This window comes from Coenobita brevimanus, chromosome 29 (genome assembly GCF_032717465.1).
Source record: "Coenobita brevimanus isolate Jiangsu-jjx chromosome 29, ASM3271746v2, whole genome shotgun sequence".
In the NCBI taxonomy this organism is placed as follows: Eukaryota; Metazoa; Arthropoda; class Malacostraca; order Decapoda; family Coenobitidae; genus Coenobita; species Coenobita brevimanus.
In genome coordinates, this window is record NC_136982.1 from 4121179 (window position 1) to 4148639 (window position 27461).

Below are 27461 nucleotides of genomic sequence, written 5' to 3' on the forward strand. Positions count from 1 at the left end.
AGAGCCTGCGATGGAGGAGCTGGAACGGATGCTGCGCACGTGGGTGGAGGATCAGAACCGGCGCAAGGCACCCATGAGCCAGGCAATTACATGCACTAAGGTTCTCTCGCTATGGGACGAAATAAAGGTCAGGTGTGATCTGGATGAAAGTGAGACCTTTAAGGTAAGCCATGTGTGGTTTGACTGGTTCAGGAGGCGAGCAAAGCTCCACCATGTGAAGATGTACGGTGAAGCGGTGAGTGCAGATACGGTGGCGGCAGTAGCGTTTCCTGACGAACTGAAATGCATCATAGAGGAGGGTGGCTAGTGTGCAAAGCGGGTCTTGAATTTTGACAAGACTGGGCTCTTTTGGAAGAGAATGTCCTCCAAGACATATTTTGGAGTAGAGGAAAGGTCTATGCCAGGATTCAAGCCCTCGAAGGACCGGCTGACATTCCTGCTGGGGGGCAACGCCAAGGGCAACCTTAAGTTGAAGCCGCACCTTGTCTCCCACTCCAAGAACCCAAAGGCTCTGGTGGGGTACGTTAAAGAGAACCTTGGGGTTATCTGGAAGTCGAAAAAGAAGGCCTGGCTGACTTCAGATATCTGTTCGCTGTATTTCCACTCGGAAGTCACGTGTGCTGAAGAGGTATGCCTCAAATGAAAATTTGGCGAACAGATGTCTCATGGTGGTGGACAATGTGCCTAGCCACCCTGTCGCAATGAAGGAATGACCTAGCAATATTGAGGTTGTGTTCCTGCCCCCCCAACACCACACCCTTGTTGCAGTCGATGGACCAAGGGGTGATCGCTGCCTTTAAGGCTCATTACTTCCGCTTCACGATGCAGCAGTTGGTAAGGGCCTGTGACGATGATGACAGGACAACAGTGCAGCAGTTTTGGAAGGGCTATAACATACGCTAGAGAATATCATTGCAGCTTAAAGTGAAATTAGCCAGGCGACGATGAATGGTGTGTGGCAGAAGCTGTGGCCAGAGTACATGCACTCCTTCACCGCTTCCCTGAGGGCATGCAACCTCCGCTTGTCCAGTATATGTGGCAGGACATAGTTGAATTGTTGCACGGGGTGGGCTTTGGGGAGGTCGATGAGGATGGCATGGAGGAGGTTCTCGAGAGCCACAGGGAGGAGATCAGCAACAAGGATCTCTTCAATATGGAGATCCAGCAGGCGCACCAGGAGGCAGAGGAGGAGGAGGTCGTGCCTGAGGTTCGAGCTCTGAACATCAAAATCTTAAAGGAGATGCTAACGAAGCTGGACGAGATGATTGATCTTATTTGGACACACAACCCCCTCCCAGGATGAAGCAGGGACACAGCTAATCGACTCAAGGAAGGGATAAAAGTCTACAGGGCAATGCTGGAGGAGGAGAAGAGGGTGGCCAGGCAGACTACATTCACAGCCTTCTTCAAGCAGACCCCCACCACACCAGGAAGTCACACAGGATCTCCTCAGCCCTCGACGAGCAGAGCATCTCCCCAGCCTTCAACCAGCAGAGCATCTCCCCAGCCTTCAACCAGCAGAGCATCTCCCCAACCTTCAACCAGCAGAGAAACGGCAAGGGACACCTCCCGCCGAGGACGTGCTCGATCCATTGTGCTGGGCCTAACCTCCAGCTGATCCGTCTCCCATGTCACCTGTGTCTCCACAAAAGCACTCTGCCACTCCATCGCTGCCTTCCTCGTCCCTGCTTCCATCTCCCACACCACCTCGGCCACTGTCTCTGTCTCCCTCGCCACGACGTGAGCCACAGCAACTAACTCCACCGCCACCTCATCATTCATCACAGCGGTCTCCCTCACCACCTCTCTGGTCATCGCAGCTCTCTCCCTCACCACCTCCTCTGTCATTGCATTGCACTCCATCACCACCCCCAGAGCCATCGCATCGCACCTCATTGACACCACCTGAGCCATCGCAATCTACCCCATCGCCTCCGTCTGAGTCATCATACCGCACTCCATCGCCTCCGCCTGAGTCATGGCATCGCACCCCATCACCTCCGCCTGAGTCATCGCATCGCACTCCACCACCACCCCCTTCTGACCCTCCCCTGGAGATGGGGTTTGAGGGCTTTAAGGAGGATGACTGAATGTTAGGGAGCACTGCATGTCCCCTAGCCCCGGGGGGGATAGCAAGGATGATGACCAGGACTGTACATGGATGTACAAGAAGTAAGTGATGAGAGGTGTTTGATTTTTACTAACCTATTCCTTATGATTTTCAGGCTTTATTTGTTGCTTTTAGTGAGTTATTTACAGGTGTTAGGTGTAGGTTAGCTTCCTTGACAGCTGTTAGGCCATTTAGATTGCCTTTGAACCTGTTTTTGGGCTCATCTGGGTGGATTTTGGACTTGGTTTGGGGGGAAACCCAAGGCTGGTAAACGGTCCACGTTGAAATACAGTACATGTTAAACGTACTCCGATATATGATACCCCACCTAACGATGGGTTGTTACCTAACCAATTAGATTGTTAAACCAGGGTATGCCTGTAATTGAACACGTGCTTGGGCAGAGAAGCTGTTAACAGTGAGAGACATCTGGTGGCAGATGATTTCCTGAAGTCCCCCATTGATGCATATTTTATTAAAGGATGAAACATATGAATAGGTGTAGAAACTTTACATACAGAATGACAGTTAATTTACTCACTTGCTGGAAGGCAGTGTTTTGATCCTCATCTCTCACTTTCTTGGCTCTTAATTGGGAGACTTTTGCTTTGACATGATTGATACCCAAGAGAAATTGCAATTAAGAGCTTTCCTGCAGTGCACATGAGACTGGCTGCGGCAGCTTTGTTGACTCCGATGGCAGTGAGTGAAGCTGGGACTCCCACAGGTGGCACACCCATTGAGCAAGAAGCTGCACACTTCCCACTGGTGTTGGCCAATCTCCTACAAAAGGAATTTGGAGGTCCACCACACTCACCACGCCGGGTCCGGTCCCCAACGCGAGGTCAGACAACACCCACATTCTCATACAGCCTGCACTCTCCAGTAATGCCACTGGCACACCTTATGACTTCAGCCTCATTTGCTTTGAATGTGCTGCTCTTACACACCACTGCTGACTTGAAGCTAATAATCAAGACACTTGCTGCACAAGATTTCAAAGCTCCTCACCTGTTGTGCTGCCACTCTTGTGGATCACTGGTAGCATTTGCACTTCACTTGATGACAGATTGATGCACCCAAGGATATCTGCACTTCTGCACCAGACGGAAGGATATTGTAGTTCAAGAAATATCTAAATGGCAGATGCTAAGGAATTCTACAACGCTTCCTTTAACAGTTTTTAAAGGTGTATAATGGCACCTACAGTGTACAAGTGATCAAGGATAGAGTGCTTGCCTAATAATGCTCATTCTGTAGCTTCTCAATTACAAGTGTGTAGTTACTTTGTATATCTTGGGGACAAAAAAAAAAAAAAATGTACCGATATATATATATATATATATCAAGATGATTTTGATTGATATCTGTAGCAGATGTACCCAGCAGATAGTATACTGTACATACCGTGATTGTTCCACATTATGGAATACTTGACATTTGTGTGGAGAAATATTATCATTACTTTAGTATTATTGATACTGTGAATACTTGTTGCTTGTGGTGCAAACAATAACACCAACAGCATGGTATTTTCCAACTAAATATTTTCCATTTCTTCCTTTTGAAGATGAGGATGAAGACCAACCACGGGTTTTGCAACTCACCAATCAACATAAAGCTGCCATTAGAGCCATAAGAAAGGTAAGTTTTTATTTACGTCTTGTGTGTATTTCCTCTTGCTAGTTGTGCATTATGCATATTACCTGGCAAACTAATACAGTATTACTTTTGTTGTTGACAATTTGGGATAAGGTAAGATCTATTTATTTCCACTTGTCCTTCGTCTGACCATTAAAGAAAAATGTATCACATGCACAGAAGCTGTAGAAAAAGCTTGCTGAATACTCTCTACCTTATTGTGAAGAATGGCATTTGTGATATCTGTATGTTTTTGGATGTGTGCAGTTGGTTTATTTTGGATACAGTGAGCTGCTGCAGGTGTGTCAACTTTGCCTTTTATGTTTTTACTATACGAGATAGTGAAAGCTAGTGGTTCACCACAGAACCTTGTACCAAATGACACCTTTCTGCATAGCCAGAAAGCCATTTTTGCTTGTAGTCAGAACATGGACTTTCTCAAGGAGGTGGTTTCAAGCTTCTAATGACATCTTTTGGGTATTTTAAGTGGTAGTGAGAGGAATCATCCTAGACTCAGAGATCTAAGGAGTGACCGCCTCATGAGGCTTGATGACCTTTTTCAGAAGTTCTTGATGTCTCATCCGCATTTTAGTTAAAACTTTAATTTACATTATTGACAATATGTTAGTTGATTTTTCCGGGGTTAGTACAGATTTCTTTCATTTTGCTGACTTGCCGGATGTGCTCTGGATATGATTAAGAATGCAGGCCCAAGTGCCGGAAGGTTGTCTCTTCCTTTTCAGACCTACAGTGAAGGTGGGGGTACTTTAGTTGTAAGTATGCAATGGGGCGAGACAACTTTTACCTGATTGGGGTACAAAGGAAAGCTGCCTGGCTGTAATTTGAAGAGTCTTGGGTTCAGTTCCTGGCACACTATTGCAAGATATGTTAGTTGATTTTTCGTGTGTTAGTACATTTTTTTTTTCCCTCCAGCATCCCAATGTGTGATTTCAGCAATTTATAATGCTTCTCTTCTTTACCTCGTGGGTAAGGCTTTAAGGTACCACACTGAGAGACCCAGGTCGCTGATTAGTCGCTGAACTCTGATCATACCCCTTTCCTAGGGCATACTCTGCTAAAGAACTGTGAATGCAGTGAGCTGCGTAAGCCAGTGGCTCAGGGGCAAGGAAAAGCTGACTGCATATACAGTAGAAATGTATGAGCCTGCTTGACATTACATTATCTTGCATGAGATAAACAAGATCTGTAACTGTGTCACTCCCTCACTAACTCACTGAGTTACTCTACTTTCTTGAAGAGTGGGGTCCAGGCCCTTTGGGAGGAGTGAAATTGGGGAAAGCCCCAGGAATGAATGGAGTGTGTGGTGAAATGCTGAAGCATGGAGGAGAGATAGTAGTAGAATGGATGTGGAAGATGTGCAGATTGGCCTGGGAGGAGGGTAGAGTCCCGGAGGATTGGAAGTCGGGTATAATTATTCCCTTGTACAAAGGAAAAGGAGAAAAAGAAGTGTGTGGTAATCATAGGGGCATTTGTCTTCTTAGTATAATAGGAAAAGTGTATGGTAGGATACTTACTGACAGAGTTAGAGAAAGAACAGAGGAATTAGTTGGAGAAGAGCAAGGAGGCTTTAGGAAAGGAAGAGGTTGTGTAGATCAGATATTCATTCTTAGATCTTTAGTGGAAAAGTTTCTAGAGAAGGGAAAGAAGTTGTATGCGGCTTTCATGGATTTGGAGAGAGCATATGACAGGGTGGATAGACGAGGATTGTGGAAAGTATTAAGAATATATGGAGTAGATGGGAAGTTGTTGAATGCTGTGAAGAGTATGTATGATGGTGCTAAGGCTGCAGTGCATGTGGATGGTGAACTAAGTGAATATTTCTCTTTGAAGGTTGGGTTGAAACAGGGATGTGTCATGTCTCCGTGGTTGTTCAATCTGCGCATGGATGGGGTAATAAAAGAGGTACAAGGTACGGTAGTGGATATTGGAGTGGCCCTTGTGAGAGAGGATAGTGTTTGGAAACTCCCTGTACTGTTGTTTGCAGATGATACTTTGTTGTTGAGTGAAGACGAAGGGGAGCTGCAAGGCTTTGTGGATGAGTTTAGGAGAGTGTGTAAGAAACGGAATCTAAAGGTGAATGTAGGGAAGAGTAAAGTGATGGTCTTTGAGAGAGGTGAAGTCAGTGAATGTGCAGCGAGGTTGGATGGTGAGGAATTGGAAAATGTGAGTACGTTTAAGTACTTGGGTAGTGTTATGAGTAAGGATGGAGGTTGGGAGGGTGAAGTGCTTGAAAGGGTACAGCAGGGAAGAAAGGTTGCTGGTTCTTTGAAACCAGTGAAAGAAACAGGGAAGTGAGCATGGAAGTGAAAAAGTTACTACATGACAGTATTGTGATACTAACTCTAACGGATGGAAGTGAAGCTTGGACGTTGTTGGAAGGACACAAGTCAAGAGTGAGAGCAGTGGAAATGAGTTATTTAAGAGGAGCCTGCGGAGTCACATGGAGAGACAGGCTGACGAATGAGGATATAAAGGAGCGTTGTGGTGTGGATGTGGATGTAATACGAAGCGTAATGAGGAACACACTGAGGTGGTTTGGCCATGTTGAGAGGATGGAGGGTGAAAGACTGACGAAGAGAGTGTATGTGAATGAGGTGGAGGGGGGAAGAGGGAGGGGGAGGCCAAGGATGAGATGGAGGGATGGGGTGGAGAGGTATATGAGAGAGGGGGGTGAGAGTTGGGAGCAGCGCAGTGAAATGGTGGGGGACAGGGCGACGTGGAGGCGATTTGTTTGTGGCCACCCCGAACTGGATTGAGGCATCTGGCAATAGATAGATAGATAGATAGACAATGGAATGCAAGTAAGACAAGAGTGTGCAGTGATAAGAGAATGGAATTCTGAGTAAAAATGACTAAGTTCAGTGCAAGACTTTATGAACAGTGTACTGCAAGTGCTTCAGGAACTCCTTCTTACTGTCAGAGTCTGAGAGGAGGCGGGTTATTCATAGAGATGGCCAGGGACTTGCTGTAAGTACCCAGAATGTTTCATATTGTACTGTATTGTCCATTCTTACCTCTAACACCTCATTTCACTCCTTTATGTCCCTTTTTGGTGTGAATAGTGTCTTAGGTGCTATGCATGTGCAGTAGGGAGGTGTTTTTCTGAGTTAGGCTAGGTTAGGGTCCATAACTACCAGTCCAGGAGCCAGGAACTTGTTGTAGGTACCCAGAATGTTTAATATTGTATAAACTCTCCTCTAAAACCTCATTTTATGGTTCTTTTCCATTTATTTCAGTCTTTTATGTCCCTTATTGGTGTGATTTGGGTCTTAAATAGGTGCAATGCATGTCCAGAGGGAGTTGTATAGGTGCTTTTCTGAGTTAGGGTCCATAAGTACAAGTCCAGGAGGCTGGTGCCCAATATCCGGACAGGACCACTTTCTGGACGTGCCTTTGGCTCTATTACCTCGGATATTGAGAGGATTACTGTATATATATATATATATATATATATATATATATATATATATATATATATATATATATATACTCGTATATACTGAATATATGTGTGTGTGTGTGTGTGTTTGTGTGCATATTTACCTAGTTGTATGAGCGATTGTGTGTGTATGCGCCAACGCTAGCAGAGTGAGAGAAGAGTTCTGGACAAATGTGGAAGTGTGCATGGAAAAGTTTGGAAGGAATGAGAGAGTGTTTTTGATTGGTGATATGAATGGTAAAGTAGGGAATGTGAAGGTGGATGGAATAGTTGGTGAGTGGGGTGTGCCTGCTGAGATAGATGAGAATGGCGGTGCGTTAGTGAACATTTGTGCTGGGAGGGTGTTGGTGGTAGCCAATACCCTCTTCAAGCATAAAATGATCCACAGGTATACATGGCAAGTGATGAGAAGGGTGGGTGGTGAACTGAATGAAAGGAAGGCAATGATTGATTATGTGTGTGTGGATGAAAGGATGCAAAGATGTGTAATGGATGCAAGAGCTTATAGAGGTTGGGGGAGTGAACTTTCTGACCACTACTTGGTGGTGGCCAGAATTAGGATCCAAGTAAGATGGAGAAATAGAGGAAGGGAAAGACGAGAGGAAGGAGTAGTTGCAAGGAGAGTGGAAAGGTTACAAGAGGATGAGAAAAAGGCAAAGTATAAGAGAGAAGTGGAGGAACGATTGGGCAAATATGAATTGGAGCAGATGGGGGACGTGGAAGGTGTGTGCAGGATATTTGCAGAAGAAATATGTGCAGCATGTGATGTGGTGTGTGGAAGGAAGAGAAGACGGAGGGGGGTGCAAGGAACAGCGTGGTGGACTGAAGAGGTCAGACAAGCTGTGGCACAAAAGAGGAAAGCATACAATGAACGGATGAGAAATATGGGCGTGGAAGAATTTGAAAGACGGAAGAGAGAGTTATATGTAGAAAGAAAGAGAGAGGTGAAAAGATTAGTAAGAGAGAGTAAGAAGAGAGTGGATGAGGAACTTGGAAGGAATTTGAGTGTAAAGTGGAGAGACTGTAAGAAAATGTTCTGGAAAGAGGTGAAAAGAGTAAGACAGGGTGGAAGTGAGGTTAGCAGGGGAGTGAAAGATGAAAATGGTAGATTACTAGTGGAGAAGGGAGAAAAAGTGAGCAGATGGAGAGAACACTTTAAGGAATTGTTGAACATACAGGATGGAAGTAATGTGAGTATAAGTGGCAGGGGAATGGCTGGGAAAAAGAGGGAGGTGAGAAGACAGGAAGAAATCAGTAGAAGTTTTTTTTTTTTTTTTTTTTTTTTTTTTAAATAACAGAACGGAGGAAGGAAAAACAAATGGAGAAAAAAAAATAATCCATACACCAGATTACTGGTGTCCTCTGTTCATAAAATATCTGTAACAGTTAGACTTGAACAGTTGTAGGTTGAAATTTGGAGGAAAACAACTCTGGGGAAGCGAGTTCCAGAGAGATGCAGTTCGGGGAAAGAAAGAATTCTGATAGGCAGAAGTTCTGCAATATGGTTGAGTGACATTCCAGTTATGAGCGCTACCAGATGCCCGTGTAGCACGAGGGAAGGCATGGAGAGGTGGCACCATGGACGCAACTTCGTCTGAGCATTTGCCAAAAAAATATCTGTAAAATAATGCAAGGGAGGCAGCATTCCTTCTTACTTGCAGGGGAGGTAGTTTATATGTAATGGCAGGGTTGTTAATGATTCTGACAGCTTTATTCTGAATTTTGTCTAGTTGTCTTAATGCAACCTCTCCACAACCATTCCACAAGGGTGAGCAATATTCAAGCTGAGAGCGCACATGACTCTTATAAATTATAGCTAACTGCTCATCGGCGAAGAAGTTACGGACTCTGTACAATAATCCAAGTTTCTTTGAGGCGGTTTTAGCAAGTGATCTGACATGAGAGGTCCAGCTGAGGGCACTGTTAAGTGAGACACCAAGAATTTCAATACTTTTGGAGATGGGAATATTAGTAGCACTGAAGGTAATGTACGAATCTGGCAATATCTGTCTATTAGTAAACTGTATATATTTAGTTTTACTAGCATTAAAAGAGACAAGGTTGTTTTGTCCCCATTCACTGATTTTAGATAGATCTTGATTTATGGAGATGGCTGTACTGAGTTGAGAGGTAGAGATATTAGACTTTGTAAATGGATGTCTGAGTGTGAATGAACTATGTAGTGTTGAGTCATCTGCATATGAGTGAATGGGATTGTGAGTGACAGATAAGAGATCATTAATATGAACCAGAAATAGAGTTGGCGCCAGAACTGATCCCTGCGGCACGCCGGCGTTAATTGAGTGGAAATTCGAATATACATCATCTACTTTTACTCTTATTTTCCTGTCACTAAGATAAGAAGAAATCAAAGGAACAAAAGACGTTAGTCCATAGCAAGGGAGTTTGGAGAGCAGGGAACGGTGCCATACTCTGTCGAAAGCTTTAGAGATATCAAGAGCTACTGCATGAGTTTCTCCAAAAAGATCAATTGATTGATGGATGGTATGAGTTAAGAGATTGAGTATGTCAATGGTGGATCTTTCGTGGCAAAAACCGTATTGTCTATCATTAATTAAGTTGTTGGATTCAAGATGTTTAACAATATGCTTATTAATTAAAGTTTCAAATACCTTACCAAGAGAAGATGTGATAGCTATTGGTCTGTAATTGGAGGGGTCAGACGAACTTCCTTGTGGAAGAAATGATCAAAGTTAAATTGGGGAAAGCCCCAGGAATTGATGAAGTGTGTGGTGAAATACTGAAGCATGGGGGAGAGATAGTAGTAGAATGGATGTTGAAGATGTGCAGATTGGCCTGGGAGGAAGGTAGAGTCCCGGAGGATTGGAAGTCATGTATAAGTATTCCCTTGTACAAAGGAAAAGGGGAAAAATTAATCTTTTAACCAGGTCCATGACATTGGTATTTGTATCAAATCCTTGAAATTCGAGTCCCTCTTTGTTTACATTTTTGGCCATGTTTGATGTTGGTTAAAGTACCAAAACAGCTGTTACCGAAAAAAAACTACGAACATTGATGTATACTCTAGCCAATAAATCTTTACATTTTTGGTAGTCTATGAACTTTCATTATTTTAGATTTAAAATAAGACCTTAGAAGACAGGACAGACAAAATTCCTGAAACTACTTAGGTTAGCAGCGATGGCTGGGACGTCTGCTCTCTCTGGCTGTTCGTTCGTGTGGTGAAATACTGAAGCATGGGGGAGAGATAGTAGTAGAATGGATGTGGAAGATGTGCAGATTGGCCTGGGAGGAAGGTAGAGTCCCGGAGGATTGAAAGTCAGGTATAATTATTCCCTTGTACAAAGGAAAAGGGGAAAAAGAAGTGTGTGGTAATCATAGGGGCATTTGTCTTCTTAGTATAATAGGAAAAGTGTATGGTAGGATACTTATTGACAGAGTTAGAGAAAGAACAGAGAAATTAGTTGGAGAAGAACAGGGAGGCTTTGAAAGGGAAGAGGTTGTGTAGATCAGATATTCATTCTTAGATCTTTAGTGGAAAAGTTTCTAAAGAAGGGAAAGAAGTTGTATGTGGCTTTCATGGATTTGGAGAAAGCATATGACAGGGTGGATAGACAAGGATTGTGGAAAGTGTTAAGAATATATGGAGTAGATGGGAAGTTGTTGAATGCTGTGAAGAGTAGGTACAATGGTGCGAAGGCTGCAGTGCGTGTGGATGGTGAACTAAGTGAGTTTTTCTCTTTGAAAGTTGGGTTGAAACAGGGATGTGTCATGTCTCCATGGCTGTTCAGTCTGTACATGGATGGGGTAATATAAGAGGTACAAGGTAGGGTAGTGGATGATGGAGTGGCCCTGGTGAGAGAGGATAGTGTTTGGAAACTCCCTGTACTGTTGTTTGCAGATGATACTTTGTTGTTGAGTGAAGACGAAGGGGAGCAGCAAAGCTTCGTGGATGAGTTTGGGAGAGTGTGTAAGAAACGGAATCTAAAGGTGAATGTAGGGAAGAGTAAAGTGATGGTCTTTGAGAGAGGTGAAGTCAGTGAATGTACAGCGAGGTTGGATGGTGAGGAATTGGAAAATGTGAGTACATTTAAGTACTTGGGTAGTGTGATGAGTAAGGATGGAGGTTTGAAGGGTGAAGTGCTTGAAAGGGTACAGCAGGGAATAAAGGTTGCTGGTTCTTTGAAACCAGTGAGAGAAACAGGGAAGTGAGCATGGAAGTGAAAAAGTTACTACATGACAGTATTGTGATACCAACTCTAACATATGGAAGTGAAGCTTGGACGTTGTTGGAAGGACACAAGTCAAGAGTGAGAGCAGTGGAAATGAGTTATTTAAGAGGAGCCTGTGGAGTCACATGGAGAGACAGGCTGATGAATGAGGGTATAAAGGAGCGTTGTGGTGTGGATGTGGATGTGATAGGAAGCGTTATGAGGAACACACTGAGGTGGTTTGGCCATGTGGAGAGGATGGAGGGTGAAAGACTGACGAAGAGATTGTATGTGAGTGAGGTGGAAGGGGGAAGAGGGAGGGGGAGGCCGAAGATGAGATGGAGGGATGGGGTGGAGAGGTATATGAGAGAGGTGGGTGTGAGTTGGAAGCAGGGCAGTGAAATGGCGGGGGACATGGCGACTTGGAGGTGATTTGTTTATGGCCATCCCAAACGGGATTGAGGCGTCTGGCAATAGATAGATAGATAGGTAGATTGATTGATATATTTATATATATATTTATAGATAGATAGATAGATAGATATACTGTATATATATACAGTAATCCATCCACTATCTAACGTAATAGAGCCAAAGGCATGTCCAGAAAGTGGTCCTGTCTGGATAGTGGGCACCAGCCTGTTGGACTTGTACTTATGGACCCTAACTCAGAAAAACACCTATACAATTCCCTCTGGACATGCATAGCACCTATTTTAGACCCAAATCACACCAATAAGGGAAATAAAAGACTGAAATAAATGCAAAAGAACCATAAAATGAGGTTTTTGAGGTAGGTTTATACAGGTGGAGTAGACTGTAGCACCAGTCGAGCAGGGCAGTACTCCCGAGGTGAATGGAAAGCTGATGACAGGGAGTGCTGGAGCTCCCGTTTCATCAGCCCTCAGGACTAGTTCCTGACCATCCCCCTTTGCTGAACTTTTTCAGTGTCTCAGTTACACAGAGAGTAGGCCAGCATGCTCTCCAGTACAAATTTCTCTATCTATCTTCACCAAACTACATGCACAGTACACACTACACTTCCTATTCAAAATTTACCAAAATGGCGTCAATTCACCCAGCCTCGGAGTCCCCAGGGGGGGGGACCATAAATGCCCCCGCCATCTGCCCCTCTCCCGGTGACGACTCGAGGTGCCTGGAACCACTGTCTGACTCTCTTCTTCTTCATTTCTGCAACATTCGCGGCCTTTCATCTAACTTTCGCTCTGTAGAGCACCACCTCTCCTCCTCTAAACCTCACCTTCTTTTTCTAACGGAGACTCAGCTGTCTGAGGCAACTGACAGCAAACCCTTTTCTGTATCCTCCTACTTTCTCTATACTCATTTCAAAGCCAAAGGTGGCTGTTGTGTATACATACGCAACGACTTATCTTGCTCTCGTGTTCCTGAACTTGATTCTTCTGAATTCTCCGCTCTCTGGCTTCGGCTTTCCTGTCATTCTCTGACTAAATATATCTGTGCTGTTTACTTATCCCCTAATTCTACTGACTATCAAAAATTCTTCGACTATCTTACTTCTACGATGGAACACATTCTGTCCATTTCTCCTTTCTCTGAAATCTCCATTCTTGGAGATTTCAGTGTTCACCACCACCTTTGGCTCTCCTCTCCTTTCACGAATCCACCTGGTGAACAAGCCTACATCTTTTCTATCCTTAATGACCTAGAGCAGCTTGTACAGCACCCTACCCGTATCCCTGACCGCCTTGGAGAGAGCTCCAACATACTTGACCTCTTCCTCACAACTAATCCTTCTGCTTACTCTGTTAATCTTTTCTCTCCGTTGGGCTCCTCCGATCACAACCTTATTACCTTAACCTGTCCTATCGCTCCAGTACGGCCTGCGGACCCTCCAGGGAAACGTCGTCTCTGGCATTTGGAGCTGCGGACTGGGAGGCCCTCAGGCAGTACTTCTTTGATTTTCCCTGGAATGATTATTGCTTCCATGGCCGTGAGCCATCTGAGTGTGCCTTGCGCATTACGGAGGTTATTCTCTCGGGCATGGAAGCATACATTCCTTTCTCATATCCTTTGACTAACGCAAGAAAGCCTTGGTTTAATCACGCTTGTTCTAATGCTGTCCGCAACAAGGAGAAGGCCTACAAAAGGTACCGGAGCCAACCCACCCCTGAATCACATAATCTTTACGTTTCTGCCCGGAATCGTGCTAAGTCTGTTCTTCGCTCTACTAAAAATAATTTCATCCATACTAAATGCTCTCAACTCTCCAACTCGAATTCTTCCCGCTCCTTCTGGCACCTTGCCAAAAATCTTTCTAACAACTTTACCTCATCATCCTTCCCTCCTCTTTTCTACTCTAATGGTTCTGTAGCTATTTCTTCTACTGATAAAGCAGATCTCTTCGCACAGACTTTCTCCTCCAATTCCACCTTAGACGATTCCGGTGCTGTTCCTCCATCACTTCCCCCTCTGACTTCCTCATGGCTGACATTAAAATTTCTTCAGTTGATGTATTTTCTGCCATTACTGGCCTCAGTACTAACAAGGCATATGGGCCTGATGGGGTCCCTCCTGTTGTTCTCAAAAACTGTGCTTCTGTGCTTACACCCTGCCTAGGCAAACTATTTCGCCTTTGTCTGTCAACTTGTACCTTTCCTTCTTGCTGGAAGTTTGCTCTCATTCAGCCAGTCCCAAAGAAGGGTGACCACTCCCAACCCTCCAACTATCGTCCAATTGCTTTAACGTCCTGTATTTCAAAAGTTTTCGAGTCAATTCTTAATAAAAAAATTTTAAGGCATCTTTCCTATCACAACCTTCTTTCCGATCGTCAGTATGGGTTCCGTCAGGGACGCTCCACTGGCGATCTTCTCACCTACCTTTCAGACTCCTGGTCATCCTCCTTTCGGGACTTTGGCGAAAGCTTTGCCATTGCACTTGACATCTCAAAGGCTTTCGATCGAGTCTGGCATAAATCTTTAATTTCCAAACTGCCCTCCTACGGTTTCTATCCTTCTATCTGTACCTTCATCGCTAGCTTCCTTTCTGGTCGTTCTATAGCTGCTGTCGTAGACGGCCATCGTTCTTCTCCTAGATCTATCAACAGTGGTGTTCCTCAGGGCTCTGTCCTATCACCAACTCTCTTCCTTTTATTCATCAATGATCTTCTAAGCTGTACATCTAACCCTATCCACTCATACGCTGATGACTCCACCCTTCACCTTTCCATTCGGTTCCCGCAACGCCCATCTCAACAGTTACTTCAAGAAACAAGGGATGAGGCTATGGCACACCTAATGTCTGACTTGGCTCATATCTCTGACTGGGGTAAAAATAATATGGTTGTCTTTAATGCTTCTAAGACTCAGTTCTTACACCTATCAACCCGACAAAATCTTCCACAGGTATACCCACTAATGTTTAATAATATTCAGATTAATCCTGCATCATCCTTGAACATGCTGGGGGTTTCATTTACTCGGGACTTATCTTGGAAAGATCATATTACATCTCTTGTAAAATCTGCTTCCAAGAGATTGGGTGTGCTAAGCCGACTCCGCTCTTTCTTTACCCCTGCACAATTGTTGACTCTATACAGGGGTTTTATCCGCCCTTGTGTGGAGTACAACTCTCATGTGTGGGGAGGCTCCCCACATACAGCTCTTCTCAATAGGGTGGAGTCAAAGGCTTTTCGTCTCATTAACTCTCCTCCTCTTACTGACTCCCTTCAACCTCTGTCTCTTCGCCGCACTGTTGCATCTTTATCTCTTTTCTATCGCTACTTTAATGGTCACTGCTCCTCTGAACTGTCTGCTTGCATTCCTCCACCTCTACGACGGGCGCGTAGCACCCGTCTGGCAGCAAACTCTCATCCCTTTTCTGTCCAACTCTCTAATGCAAGAGTTAACCGTTACTCCCAGTCTTTCATTCATGCAACAGGTCAGCTCTGGAACTGTCTCCCTCTGTCTGTATTTCCTCCTGCTTATGATCTCCAGTCTTTCAAATGCAGTGTGTCCAGGCATCTCAAAATGATCGGATCTTGAATTTGGCTCTCTATTGTATTTTGTTTTTCTCTTGGAGGGAACTGTTACTGCGGGCTCATGGCCTTTGGTTCCTTCTTCCTCGCATTAAAAAAAAAAAAAGTATTAAACATTCTGGGTACTTACAAGTCCCTGGCTCCTGGACTGGTAGTTATGGACCCTAACCTAGCCTAACTCAGAAAAACACCTCCCTACTGCACATGCATAGCACCTAAGACTCTGCATATTCACACCAATAAGGGTCATAAAAGAGTGAAATTAGGTGTTTGAGGTAAGTACGTATAGAAAATCCAGTATAGTACAGTATGAAACATTCTGCCTACCTACAGCAAGTCCATGGCCATCTCGATGAATAACCGCCTCCTCTCAGACTCTGATTGTAAGAAGGAGTTCCTGAAGCACTTGCAGTACACTGTTCGTGAAGTCTTGCACTTATCTTAGTCATTTGCACTCAGAAGTCCATTCTCTTCACACTACGCAATCTTGTCTTACTTATGCTCCATTGTAACTTAATAAATGTTGCACTCTGCACTTTAAGCCTTTCCTCTCATAAACCAATTTCAAAACAAATCACACGAGTTTATTTACGTTATATTTAATCCAAGAATTGTTTGTCTTTTCACTCAAATTTCTAATTTCTTAACAATACTGTATGCACTGTTTTTCTTTCACTGCATAACACTAAATTCCCGTGTGGTCTAGTGGAGAAGCTCTTGCCGTTTAATCACTGTCAGAGTCTGAGAGTATCGTTGGGAGGTGATCTAGGGGTGCGTCGCTGGGTTGTGGTGATGGCGTACCCACTGCAGACGACTCAGAAGATAGACGCAAACTCACGTCGAGCGGTGACTCCACCGTGGCTGATGTGCTGGGCTGTGACTCGGAGGATGAGGCCCTGTCTTGGGGAGGCAACGGAGTGGAGCCAGCTCTGGGCACAGCAGGGGTCATGGGCCTGAGAAAGCTGTCAATCGTTGATTTACGCAAGGAACGATGATTCCGACGATTTATGATGCGCTGCCTGAAAGCACACACTTCCTTCACAAGTCCCAAGGGCCCCATCTCCCTGTCGCAGTACAGGTGTTCCAGGTAGTGCAGAATGAACTCTAGGTGTTCCCGGAGTGCGCTCAGCTTGGGGATGGCTGGAGTTGTGTCATGCTGAGAGGAGTCCGCATCATCGTCGCCGTCCTCGTCGGAATCTTCAAGCTGGGTACTGATACCTACAATTGAAGATGCGATCTCGATATCAGACAATGTCTGATACCCAGGATCACCCTCGTCGTCATCCAACCACTCACGCACTTCGTCCACATCAACATCGTCGTCGTGCGCACGTAGACGTGCATGGAAGTCATCCACGTCGAAACCTAGGAAATCGTGCTCCACATCCATTCCGAGAAGCAGACGAGACCAACCATTTTCTACAGTCTTGTCGGGGATTTCCTTCCATGCACTGGCCCAGTTGTAAATGGCAGACTTGATGTTGTAGCGGCGAAGAATTTCCAAAGTCCGCTGGCCTCGCGTGTCCCGTCCCTCCCTGTGCTCGTCCTCGTCCTCAAGAACAACAATCACCTCGTCCAGGAACTTCTGTCGGTATAGGCACTTCGTTGCCACGATCACTCCTTGGTCCATTGGTTGGATGAGAACAGTAGTATTAGGTGGCGAAACATGCACCTAATGCGGCCATTCTCAGCCACCAAGTCCTTGTCGCACGGGTGGGCAGGTGCATTGTTGAGGAGAAGGAGGGCCTTTACCTGGCTGCGTGGGATTCCCAGTTTCTCCATCTGGTAATGTATGACCTCCATGACGAAATGGCGGTGGAACCAGTCTTTGAAGATGTGGGCTGTCAACCATGCCTTCAAGGAATGGTACCAGACGACAGGAATGACATCCATCACCCCACGAAGACACCGAAGCTGCTTTGGACGGCCAACAATAACGGGCTTAAGCTGGTGCATGCCGTTAGCATTGGCACAAAATAAAGCAGATAGCCGTTGCTTGGAGAGCTTGCGGCCAGGTACACGCTTCTCCGTCTCCTCGGCTAGAGTGTACGTAGGCAAAGAGCGATAGAATAATCCAGTTTCGTCAGCATTGTAGACTTGACCGAGAGTGAGGCCCTCCCTGTCGATCAAGCCCTTCACCTTGTGCCGAAACTCCTCTACTCCATCCTCGTTAGCATCCAAAGCTTCGCCATGAGACTTACAGTTGGTAAGGCCATGTCGTAACTTGAACGCGAGGAGCCAACCCTCGGATGCCTTGAAGTATAGGGCGTCGTGAAGCCTTGCGAACTTATCAGCTGCAGGCTTCAGCTTCGTACCATGTACCATCACACCAGTAGCACATTGCTGTCGATACCAAATCAACATGCAGCAGTCGACTTCAGCAAACTTGGGAGTAAACATCATCTTCCTCTCCACGTTGCGTTTGCTTTTCGACAAGAAGTCAACCTTGTACTGCATGAGTTTGTCTCGGGATCTCTTAATATCAAACAAAGTAGATCGGGCCAGGTTGAACTCACGGAGGATGCTGACGAAGACCATCCCGCATCTTCTTTCTCCAATATCTCCCGCTTCTTCTCCAGAGTCAATACCACTCTCTTCCTCTTCTCTGGCGGCGGGGCCATCATCACACACACGAAGGAGAGGCATGAGAGCAGTAGGAGTGCCTGCAGCAGGTAAGGCACCACCACAAAAGCGAGCACATGGGCAGCCATGACGACGAGCGTTCACTCGGGACAAGAGACGGGCAGGAAGTGGGGAGGATGCAGGGGCGCTCTAGTGGACGTCGGAGGAATGACACACCACAACAAAGCTGTCCCGCGCTGCGCAAGTTTAAATTACGGGTGGGAAAAAATCGGATTTTTTTCTAATTTTTTGCAGTTTTTGGACCATTTTGGGAATACTGGATTTCTGGACGATTATGTCCGGTAAGTGAGGATGTCCGAAAAGTGGGCATCCGGAAAGTAGAGGGATTACTGTATGTATATAATATGTATATGTATATATATATTTATAAATATATATATATATATATATATATATATATATATATTTACATAGATAGATAGATGTACAGTATATATATCTGTATCTATCTATCTATCTATATGTAGATAGATAAATAGATAAATATACAGTGTATCTAAGTATCTATCTGTCTGTCTTTCTATCTGTTTATCTATCTATCTATCTATCTATCTATCCATCTATCTGTGTATATATATATATATATATATATATATGTAGCAGCCTTGGCTCAGTGGGTTAGAGCGCTCCGCTCTGACTGATGGGTCGAAGGATCGAATGCACCCGAGGATCCGGTCATAAAATACTTCACGCTCCAGTCCAAAAGTCCTCTACCCAAGGGCAATGCCTTAGCCCTTCTGGGATACCTGGCGTAAAACCAAATTATTTTAATATATATATATATATATATATATACAACATATCTATCTGTCTATCTATCTATATATAATATTCATTGATATATATGTGTGGTAGATGGGGGTGCCCACAATCTACCCACTCGATGTAATGCTGCTCTCGGGTGTCTGCCATTTCCTCTCCATCCTTGTTTCCTTCCATCCTCTTCTGTCTTTCTTTCCTTCATTCTTTCCTCTTCCTTTTGCTTGTGTGTGACTACATTGAGTAACAAGCCAAATGGGTTCCTGTATACTAGGAAACTACTTACTGTGCTGGATGGTAACCATGTAACCAAATTTTGACGCCTGGTGGTTTTGTGGGCAATTATGGCGCTCCAATCAGATTGAGCTGTTGAAGGTTTATATGCCAAGGGTGGTTGGGGTTTGCTGTTTACATAATGCCACTCAGGAATGAGTGAGGCTGGTCACCCCCATCTTAAATGTCAGGACGAACTTGCCTAGCCCTGGGCTCTTATGCTCCTCATTAGGCAATGTAAGATCAGATGATGAGTGAATGAAATATATACAATATATATATAGTAAACTCGCCCCGAACACGTTCTCGCCGAACGCTCTCGCAGTTATATGCGGTTAGTGCTGGGATACATATAAGACAATGTAAGATTAAAGAACCATTATGAAAACAATAAATTTATGCAGGACAGGCGACTTTGAAAGACCAAATCCTCGAACATCAGCGCAGCACCACGCACGGTTTGTTTTGATCACGTGATCGTGTCCTGCTTTTCCACAGTACTGTATTTGTAAGTTAAATATTTACATTATTGTTCTGGTAAGTTTATGTACGTATTAAAGTACTATTAAATAACGTTAAAGCAAGATATAACGTCTTATAACCAGTTTAACTGGTAGGCATCGGAATATTGTCTTTTTTATTTGTTCGTTAAAGATTTGTTGCACTGATTTTCCACAGTACTGTATTTGTAGTTAAATATTTACTGTTCTGGTATGTAAGTTGAAGCACTTAAATAAAGTTAAGCATTAAATAAAGCCTTGTAACCAGTTACCCTGATTTATATGATTATCCATGATCAGCGGGCTTTGAGACAATTCTCCGTCAAGTCAGTTCGCCGTCAGACAATTCCCCGTCAAAACATGGACGACTCCCTGTCAGGACAATTCGCACCCTGAACAATTCCCCGTCATTTTATAAATATACTTATTTCGCCTTTGAATATATATTTTAGCGTCACCCACAGCTGTCTTCATTAATGACGGCGAATTGTCTTGTTATTGTTGTGATGGCGAATTGACTTGACGACGAATTGTCCCAAAATCAATCGGCATCAGAATGTTGTCTTGAGTTTACGTATCTGTGTGTTGAAGTTTTGCTGTGCAGGACTGTATTTGTAAGTTATAACTTTAAATAAACCTTCTAACCTCTTAAAGTGCATCATATTGATTACCAATGGCAGATAACAGCAAAACACCACATGTAGGGGGTCTAGGGAGCAAAATAAGGAGTAGTTAAAACTTATGCAGTTTCGCACTGAATGCGCCACGGTTGGAATGAAACTTTCGCGTTAGGGGCGAGTTTGCTGTATGTATATATATATATATATAAATATATATATATATCTATCTCACTACAAATATTTTTTCTATACATCCTCTGCTACTCCCAAACCCACCCAGTTCATCACTCTTTTTCTATAATAATCTCTCTCTTTCTATAATAATTCTTCCATATACCTTCCCTACCACATTCAGTAAACTCATGTCACAATAATTCTTGCACTCACTTCGCTCACCTTTTTTTTTTTTTGATACAGAGGTACAATAACAGCCTTTTTCCACTCTGCTGGCAGTTTCACTCATCCATTCCTTCTTACATATGTCCCACAAGCACGTCATGCTGCTCTGTCCACTACATTTAATCATCTCTGCATACACCTCATCAGTCCCAGCTACATTCCCATTTTTCAGCCACTACACAGCACTCTTCACCTGTTCGAGTGTCACATTTCCTGGCACTGAATTCCTTCTCTGCACACCCCCAAAACCAATCATGTTTACAGTGGCTCTGCTCTCTCTATTCCCATTCATCAGGTTTTCAAAATATTCTTTCTATCTGGTCCTTACTTCATACCCATGGGTTAATAATCTACCACCCACATCCTTCACACATTCACATTTCATTCCGCTTTCACTTCTGCAGTTCTACACCTCTCCAGAATAACTTCGTATTTTCAGAGTACTGTAGTTTGAATTCATTTTTCCTCCTAGATCATCATTTACCACCTCCTTTTTCATCTTGTGAGATGGAGTATGTGATTATGGCATTCACGGATCTGGAAAAAGTATACAACAAAGTACACAAAGAAGGATTGTAGGTTTTGTGCATGTATGGTGTAGATGGTAAGCTGCTAGGTGCTGTCAGGAGTTTTTATGATGGAAGTGAAGCATGTGTAAGGGTTAATGGGCACCTAAGTGAATGATTCATGATTGGTGTGGGCATGCGACAAGGTTGTGTGATGTCCCCATGGTTGTTCAGTATAAATATGGATGGGGTGATGAGAGAAGTAACAACACGAGCAATGGAGAGAGGGATGGTGTTGGTAATGAATGGTGATGGATGGCATATCTCAAATTTGTTGTATGCTGATGATGCAGTACTACTTGCAAATACAGGACAAGAACTTGGTAGACTAGTGCAAAGTTTTGCTAATGTCTGTGAGCGTCGTGCTTTGAGAGTAAATGTAGAAAAGAGTAAAGTGATGCTTATTGAGAGAGATGGTGACTCCCAGTGTGATGGTACAGTGAACTGAGAGAGACTGGAATTGGTGAGTGAGGTAAAATACCTGGGTACAATGATAGAATAGAGAGGAAAATGTGCAAAAGAAGTGGAAAGTAGAGTGACACAAGGAAGGAAAGTAGCTGGTGTAATGGTCTTGATAAGAAACAGAGGCTTGAGTGTTGCAGCTGCATGAGGCATACATGCAGGAGTGTTAGTGCCAACACTAACATAAGGATATGAGACTATGGTGTGGCATGAAAATGAGAAGTCACTAGTGAGAGAAGTGGAGATGGGACTGCTGAGGAATGTATATGAAGTACAGGGAGTGGATAGGATATGAAATAATGTGATTCGTGAAAAATGTGGAGAGAGGAAGTCTGTGGACTCCAAAATTGAAAGAGTGTACAGAGATGGTATGGTCATGTGGAGAGAAAGAATAACAATGGAATGGTGAAAGGGTATATGTATGTGAATTTGAAGGAGGGAGGAGGTGACGTAGGCTAAGGAGAAGGTGGAGGGATATGGTGGATGAGTGTGTGAGAAAGAGAGATTTGGAAGTCGATGAGGCTAGGGGACTGACATGAGACTGAGCTGGCTGGATGAATATTGTCAGGAGAAGCGCATAATCAGGGATTTGGCACCCCTTTTTTACGTTGCAGCGTCCAGATTGACCTTGTCGGATACATTTATGTGAAGTTACCGAATGTGGTGAATGTTTTTGGCATATCAGGTAGAGCCAGGATTCCAGGGGGGTGAATGGTGAGCGAATGAAAGCATGGCCCATGGATTGGGCAGGTTTGATGTGTCTGGATGTTGCTACTCCTCACCCTGCCCTAGGATAGAAAAGGAGGTCTGGATGATGATGATCATATATACAGATGTACCTTGATATACGATACCCCTACATGCGATACCTCGGCTTAATGATGGGGGTAGAAATACCACCATACCCCGCCTAACAGTGGCCAAACCCCGGTTTAACAATTTTTTTTTTTTTTTAACCGATTTTGATGATTAAGGCGTCCAGCAATAGATAGATAGATAGATGGATGATATTTTAGACTAAAATTCTGTGTTTAGGCTGATTTATAAGCTTTTTAGACTGAGAGTAATGTGTTTTAGTCATTGGTGGGGTGAATGTTGTCATTTTGGGGTACAGTTAACTAAGCTTGATTGTTTCCAGACTAATATTTGACGATTTTCAGATTTTATTTGTTTGTTTTTGTGAGTTATTTACAGATGTTAGGCTTAAGTTAGCTTCTTTTACAGCTGTTAAGCCATTTAGATTGGCTTTGTACTTGTTTTTGGGCTCATTTGGGTGGGTTTTGGACTTGGCTGGGAGGGAAACCCAAGGCTGAAAAAGGCATCCCATTGCTTTACATGTTAATTCTACCCTGATGTACGATACCCCGCCTAACGATAGGTTTTTACCTAATCAATTGCATCATTCAACCGGGGTATATATATATATATATATATATATATATATATATATTATATATATCTATCTATCTGTTGCCAGACGCCTCAATCCCGTTTGGGGTGGCCACAAACAAATCGCCTCCAAGTCGCCCTGTCCCCCTCCATTTCACTGCCCTGCTCCCAACTCACACCCCCTTCTCTCATATACCTCTCCACCCCATCCCTCCATCTCATCCTCGGCCTCCCCCTCCCTCTTCCCGCCTCCACCTCACTCACATACACTCTCTTCGTCAGTCTTTCACCCTCCATCCTCTCCACATGGCCAAACCACCTCAGTGCGTTCCTCATAACGCTTCCTATCACATCCACATCCACACCACAACGCTCCTTTATATCCTCATTCGTCAGCCTGTCTCTCCATGTGACTCCACAGGCTCCTCTTAAATAACTCATTTCCACTGCTCTCACTCTTGACTTGTGTCCTTCCAACAACGTCCAAGCTTCACTTCCATACGTTAGAGTTGGTATCACAATACTGTCATGTAGTAACTTTTTCACTTCCATGCTCACTTCCCTGTTTCTCATCACTGGTTTCAAAGAACCAGCAACCTTTCTTCCCTGCTGTACCCTTTCAAGCACTTCACCCTCCAAACCTCCATCCTTACTCATCACACTACCCAAGTACTTAAACTTACTCACATTTTCCAATTCCTCACCATCCAACCTCGCTGTACATTCACTGATTTCACCTCTCTCAAAGACCATCACTTTACTCTTCCCTACATTCACCTTTAAATTCCATTTCTTACACACTCTCCCAAACTCATCCACCAAGCCTTGCAGCTCCCCTTCGTCTTCACTCAACAACACAGTATCATCTGCAAACAACAGTACAGGGAGTTTCCAAACACTATCCTCACTCACCAGGGCCACTCCAACATCCACTACCCTACCTTGTACATCTTTTATTACCCCATCCATGCACAGATTGAACAACCATAGAGACATGACACATCCCTCTTTCAACCCATCTGGAACCACTGTCTGACTCTCTTCTTCATTTCTGCAACATTCGCGGCCTTTCCTCTAACTTTCGCTCTGTTGAGCACCACCTCTCCTCCTCTAAACCTCACCTTCTTTTTCTAACTGAGACTCAGCTGTCTGAGGCAACTGACAGGAAACCCTTTTCTGTATCCTCCTGCTTTCTCTATACTCATTTAAAGCCAAAGGTGGCTGTTGTGTATACAGTATATACGCAACGACTTATCTTGCTCTCGTGTTCCTGAACTCGATTCTTCTGAATTCTCTACACTCTGGCTTCGGCTTTCTTGTCATTCTCTGACTAAATATATCTGTGCCTTTTACTTATCCCCAAATTCTACTGATTATCAAAAATTCTTCGACTATCTTACTTCTACGATGGAACACATTCTATCCATTTCTCCTTTCTCTGAAATCTCCATTCTAGGAGATTTCAATGTTCACCACCACCTTTGGCTCTCCTCTCCTTTCACTGATCCACCTGGTGAACAAGCCTACATCTTTTCTATCCTTAATGACCTAGAGCAACTTGTACAGCACCCTACCCGTATCCCTGACCGCCTTGGAGAGAGCTCCAACATACTTGACCTCTTCCTCACAACTAATCCTTCTGCTTACTCTGTTAATCTTTTCTCTCTGTTGGGCTCCTCCGATCACAACCTTATTACCTTAACCTGTCCTATCACTCCGGTACGGCCTGTGGATCCTCCGGGGAAACGTCGTCTGTGGCATTTTGGAGCCGCGGACTGGGAGGCCCTCAGGCAGTACTTCTTTGATTTTCCCTGGAATAATTATTGCTTCCATGACCGTAGGCCATCTGAGTTTGCCTTGCGCATTACGGAGGTTATTCTCTCGGGCATAGAAACATACATCATTCCTTTCTCATATCCTTTGACTAACGCAAGAAAGCCTTGGTTTAATCACGCTTGTTCTAATGCTGTTCGCAACAAGGAGAGGGCCTACAAAAGGTACCGGAGCCAACCCACCCCTGAATCACATCATCTTTACGTTTCTGCCAGGAATCGTGCTAAGTCTGTTCTTTGCTCTACTAAAAATAATTTCATCCATACTAAATGCTCTCAACTCTCCAACTCGAATTCTTCCCGCTCCTTCTGGCACCTTGCCAAAAATCTTTCTAACAACTTTACCTCATCATCCTTCCCTCCTCTTTTCTACTCTGATGGTTCTGTAGCTATTTCTTCTACTGATAAAGCAGATCTCTTTGCACAGACTTTCTCCTCCAATTCCACCTTAGACGATTCCGGTGCTGTTCCTCCATCACTTCCCCCCTCTGACTTCCTCATGGCTGACATTAAAATTTCTTCAGCTGATGTATTTTCTACCATCACTGGCCTTAGTACTAACAAGGCATATGGGCCTGATGGGGTCCCTCCTGTTGTTCTCAAGAACTGTGCTTCTGTGCTTACTCCCTGCCTAAGCAAACTCTTTCGCCTTTGTCTGTCAACTTGTACCTTTCCTTCTTGCTAGAAGTTTGCTCTCATTCAGCCAGTCCCAAAGAAAGGTGACCACTGCCAACCCTCCAACTATCATCCAGTTGCTTTAACGTCCTGTATTTCAAAAGTTTTCGAGTCAATTCTCAATAGAAAAATTTTAAGGCATCTTTCCTATCACAACCTTCTTTCTGATCGTCAGTACGAGTTCCGTCAGGGACGCTCCACTGGCGATCTTCTCACCTACCTTTCAGATTCCTGGTCATCCTCCTTTCGGGACTTTGGCGAAAGCTTTGCCATTGCACTTGACATCTCAAAGGCATTCGATCGAGTCTGGCATAAATCTTTAATTTCCAAACTGCCTTCCTACGGTTTCTATCCTTCTATCTGTGCCTTCATCGCTGGCTTCCTTTCTGGTCGTTCTATAGCCGCTGTTGTAGACGGCCATCGTTCTTCTCCTAGATCTATCAACAGTGGTGTTCCTCAGGGCTCTGTCCTATCACCAACTCTCTTCCTTTTATTCATCAATGATCTTCTAAGCTGTACATCTAACCTTATCCACTCATACGCTGATGACTCCACCCTTCACCTTTCCATTCGTTTCTCGCAACGCCCATCTCAACAGTTACTTCAACAAAGAAGGGATGAGGCTATGGCACACCTAATGTCTGACTTAGCTCGTATCTCTGACTGGGGTAAAAATAATATGGTTGTTTTTAATGCATCTAAGACTCAGTTCTTACACCTATCAACCCGACAAAATCTTCCACAGGTATACCCACTAATGTTTAATAATATTCAGCTTAATCCTGCATCATCCTTGAACATGCTTGGGGTTTCATTTACTCGGGACTTATCTTGGAAAGATCATATTACATCTCTTGTAAAATCTGCTTCCAAGAGATTGGGTGTGCTAAGGTGACTTCGCTCTTTCTTTACCCCTGCACAATTGTTGACTCTATACAGGGGTTTTATCAGCCCCTGTGTGGAGTACAACTCTCATGTGTGGGGAGGCTCCCCACATACAGCTCTTCTCAATAGGGTGGAGTCAAAGGCTTTTCTTCTCATTAACTCTCCTCCTCTTACTGACTCCCTTCAACCTCTGTCTCTTCGCCGCACTGTTGCATCTCTTTTCTATCGCTACTTTAATGGTCACTGCTCCTCTGAACTGTCTGCTTGCATTCCTCCCCCTCTACGACGGGCGCGTAGCACCCGTCTGGCAGCAAACTCTCATCCCTTTTCTGTCCAACTCTCTAATGCAAGAGTTAACCGTTACTCCCAGTCTTTCATTTATGCAACAGGTCAACTCTGGAACTGTCTCCCTCTGTATTTCCTGCTGCCTATGATCTCCAGTCTTTCAAACGCAGTGTGTCCAGGCATCTCAAAATGGTAGGGTCTTGAATTTGGCTTTCTATTGTATTTTGTTTTTATCTTGGAGGGAACTGTTACTGCGGGCTCATGGCCTTTGGTTCCTTCTTCCTCGCAAAAAAAAAAAAAAAACTTATAGTCGTTCTATTTTATGAAGGCAGTTTGGGTGGTGCGATTTGGGACCTCACACTGTTAGCTCTGTTGTCACATCGCCGCCGACACACGTGTAATTATTTGTGTTCACCTCTCTCTCTCTCACTCTCCTATTTTAAGCTAGTAACTACTTATAAATGAATTTTAAACACTCTGTATAGATGTAATTCAATAAAAAAGCTATAGTATAGTATAAATCTCACAAGACTTGTCAGAGTTGCTTTTGCGACGTTGTCAGGTGGTGACACGAGGGACAGCCCTGCGTGAGTGGGTCATACTTGGTCAGTCTCCCGCCATGGAAGCTATAAAAAAAAAAAACGCACCTATAGACTTTTACCTCAGGGGTGGTGTGGAAAAAAGTCGAAAACAAGAGAGAAAATAAAGAAAATACAATTAGTAGTAGTTAATATAAATATGAGAGAGAGAGAGA

The 27461-nt window shown here is 44.1% G+C and overlaps 1 protein-coding gene across 1 annotated transcript in view; it reads left to right on the forward strand.

The window, feature by feature from the left end:
- The window catches only part of LOC145395049 (potassium voltage-gated channel subfamily KQT member 1-like), a 1161165-nt gene that overhangs the window by 727431 nt on the left and 406273 nt on the right, over nucleotides 1–27461 (forward strand). Inside the window, exons 12-13 of the mRNA XM_080268799.1 lie at nucleotides 2769–2954; nucleotides 3681–3754. Coding sequence (XP_080124925.1) covers nucleotides 2769–2954; nucleotides 3681–3754 — 260 coding nt within the window. The remainder of the gene's footprint in view (nucleotides 1–2768; nucleotides 2955–3680; nucleotides 3755–27461) is intronic.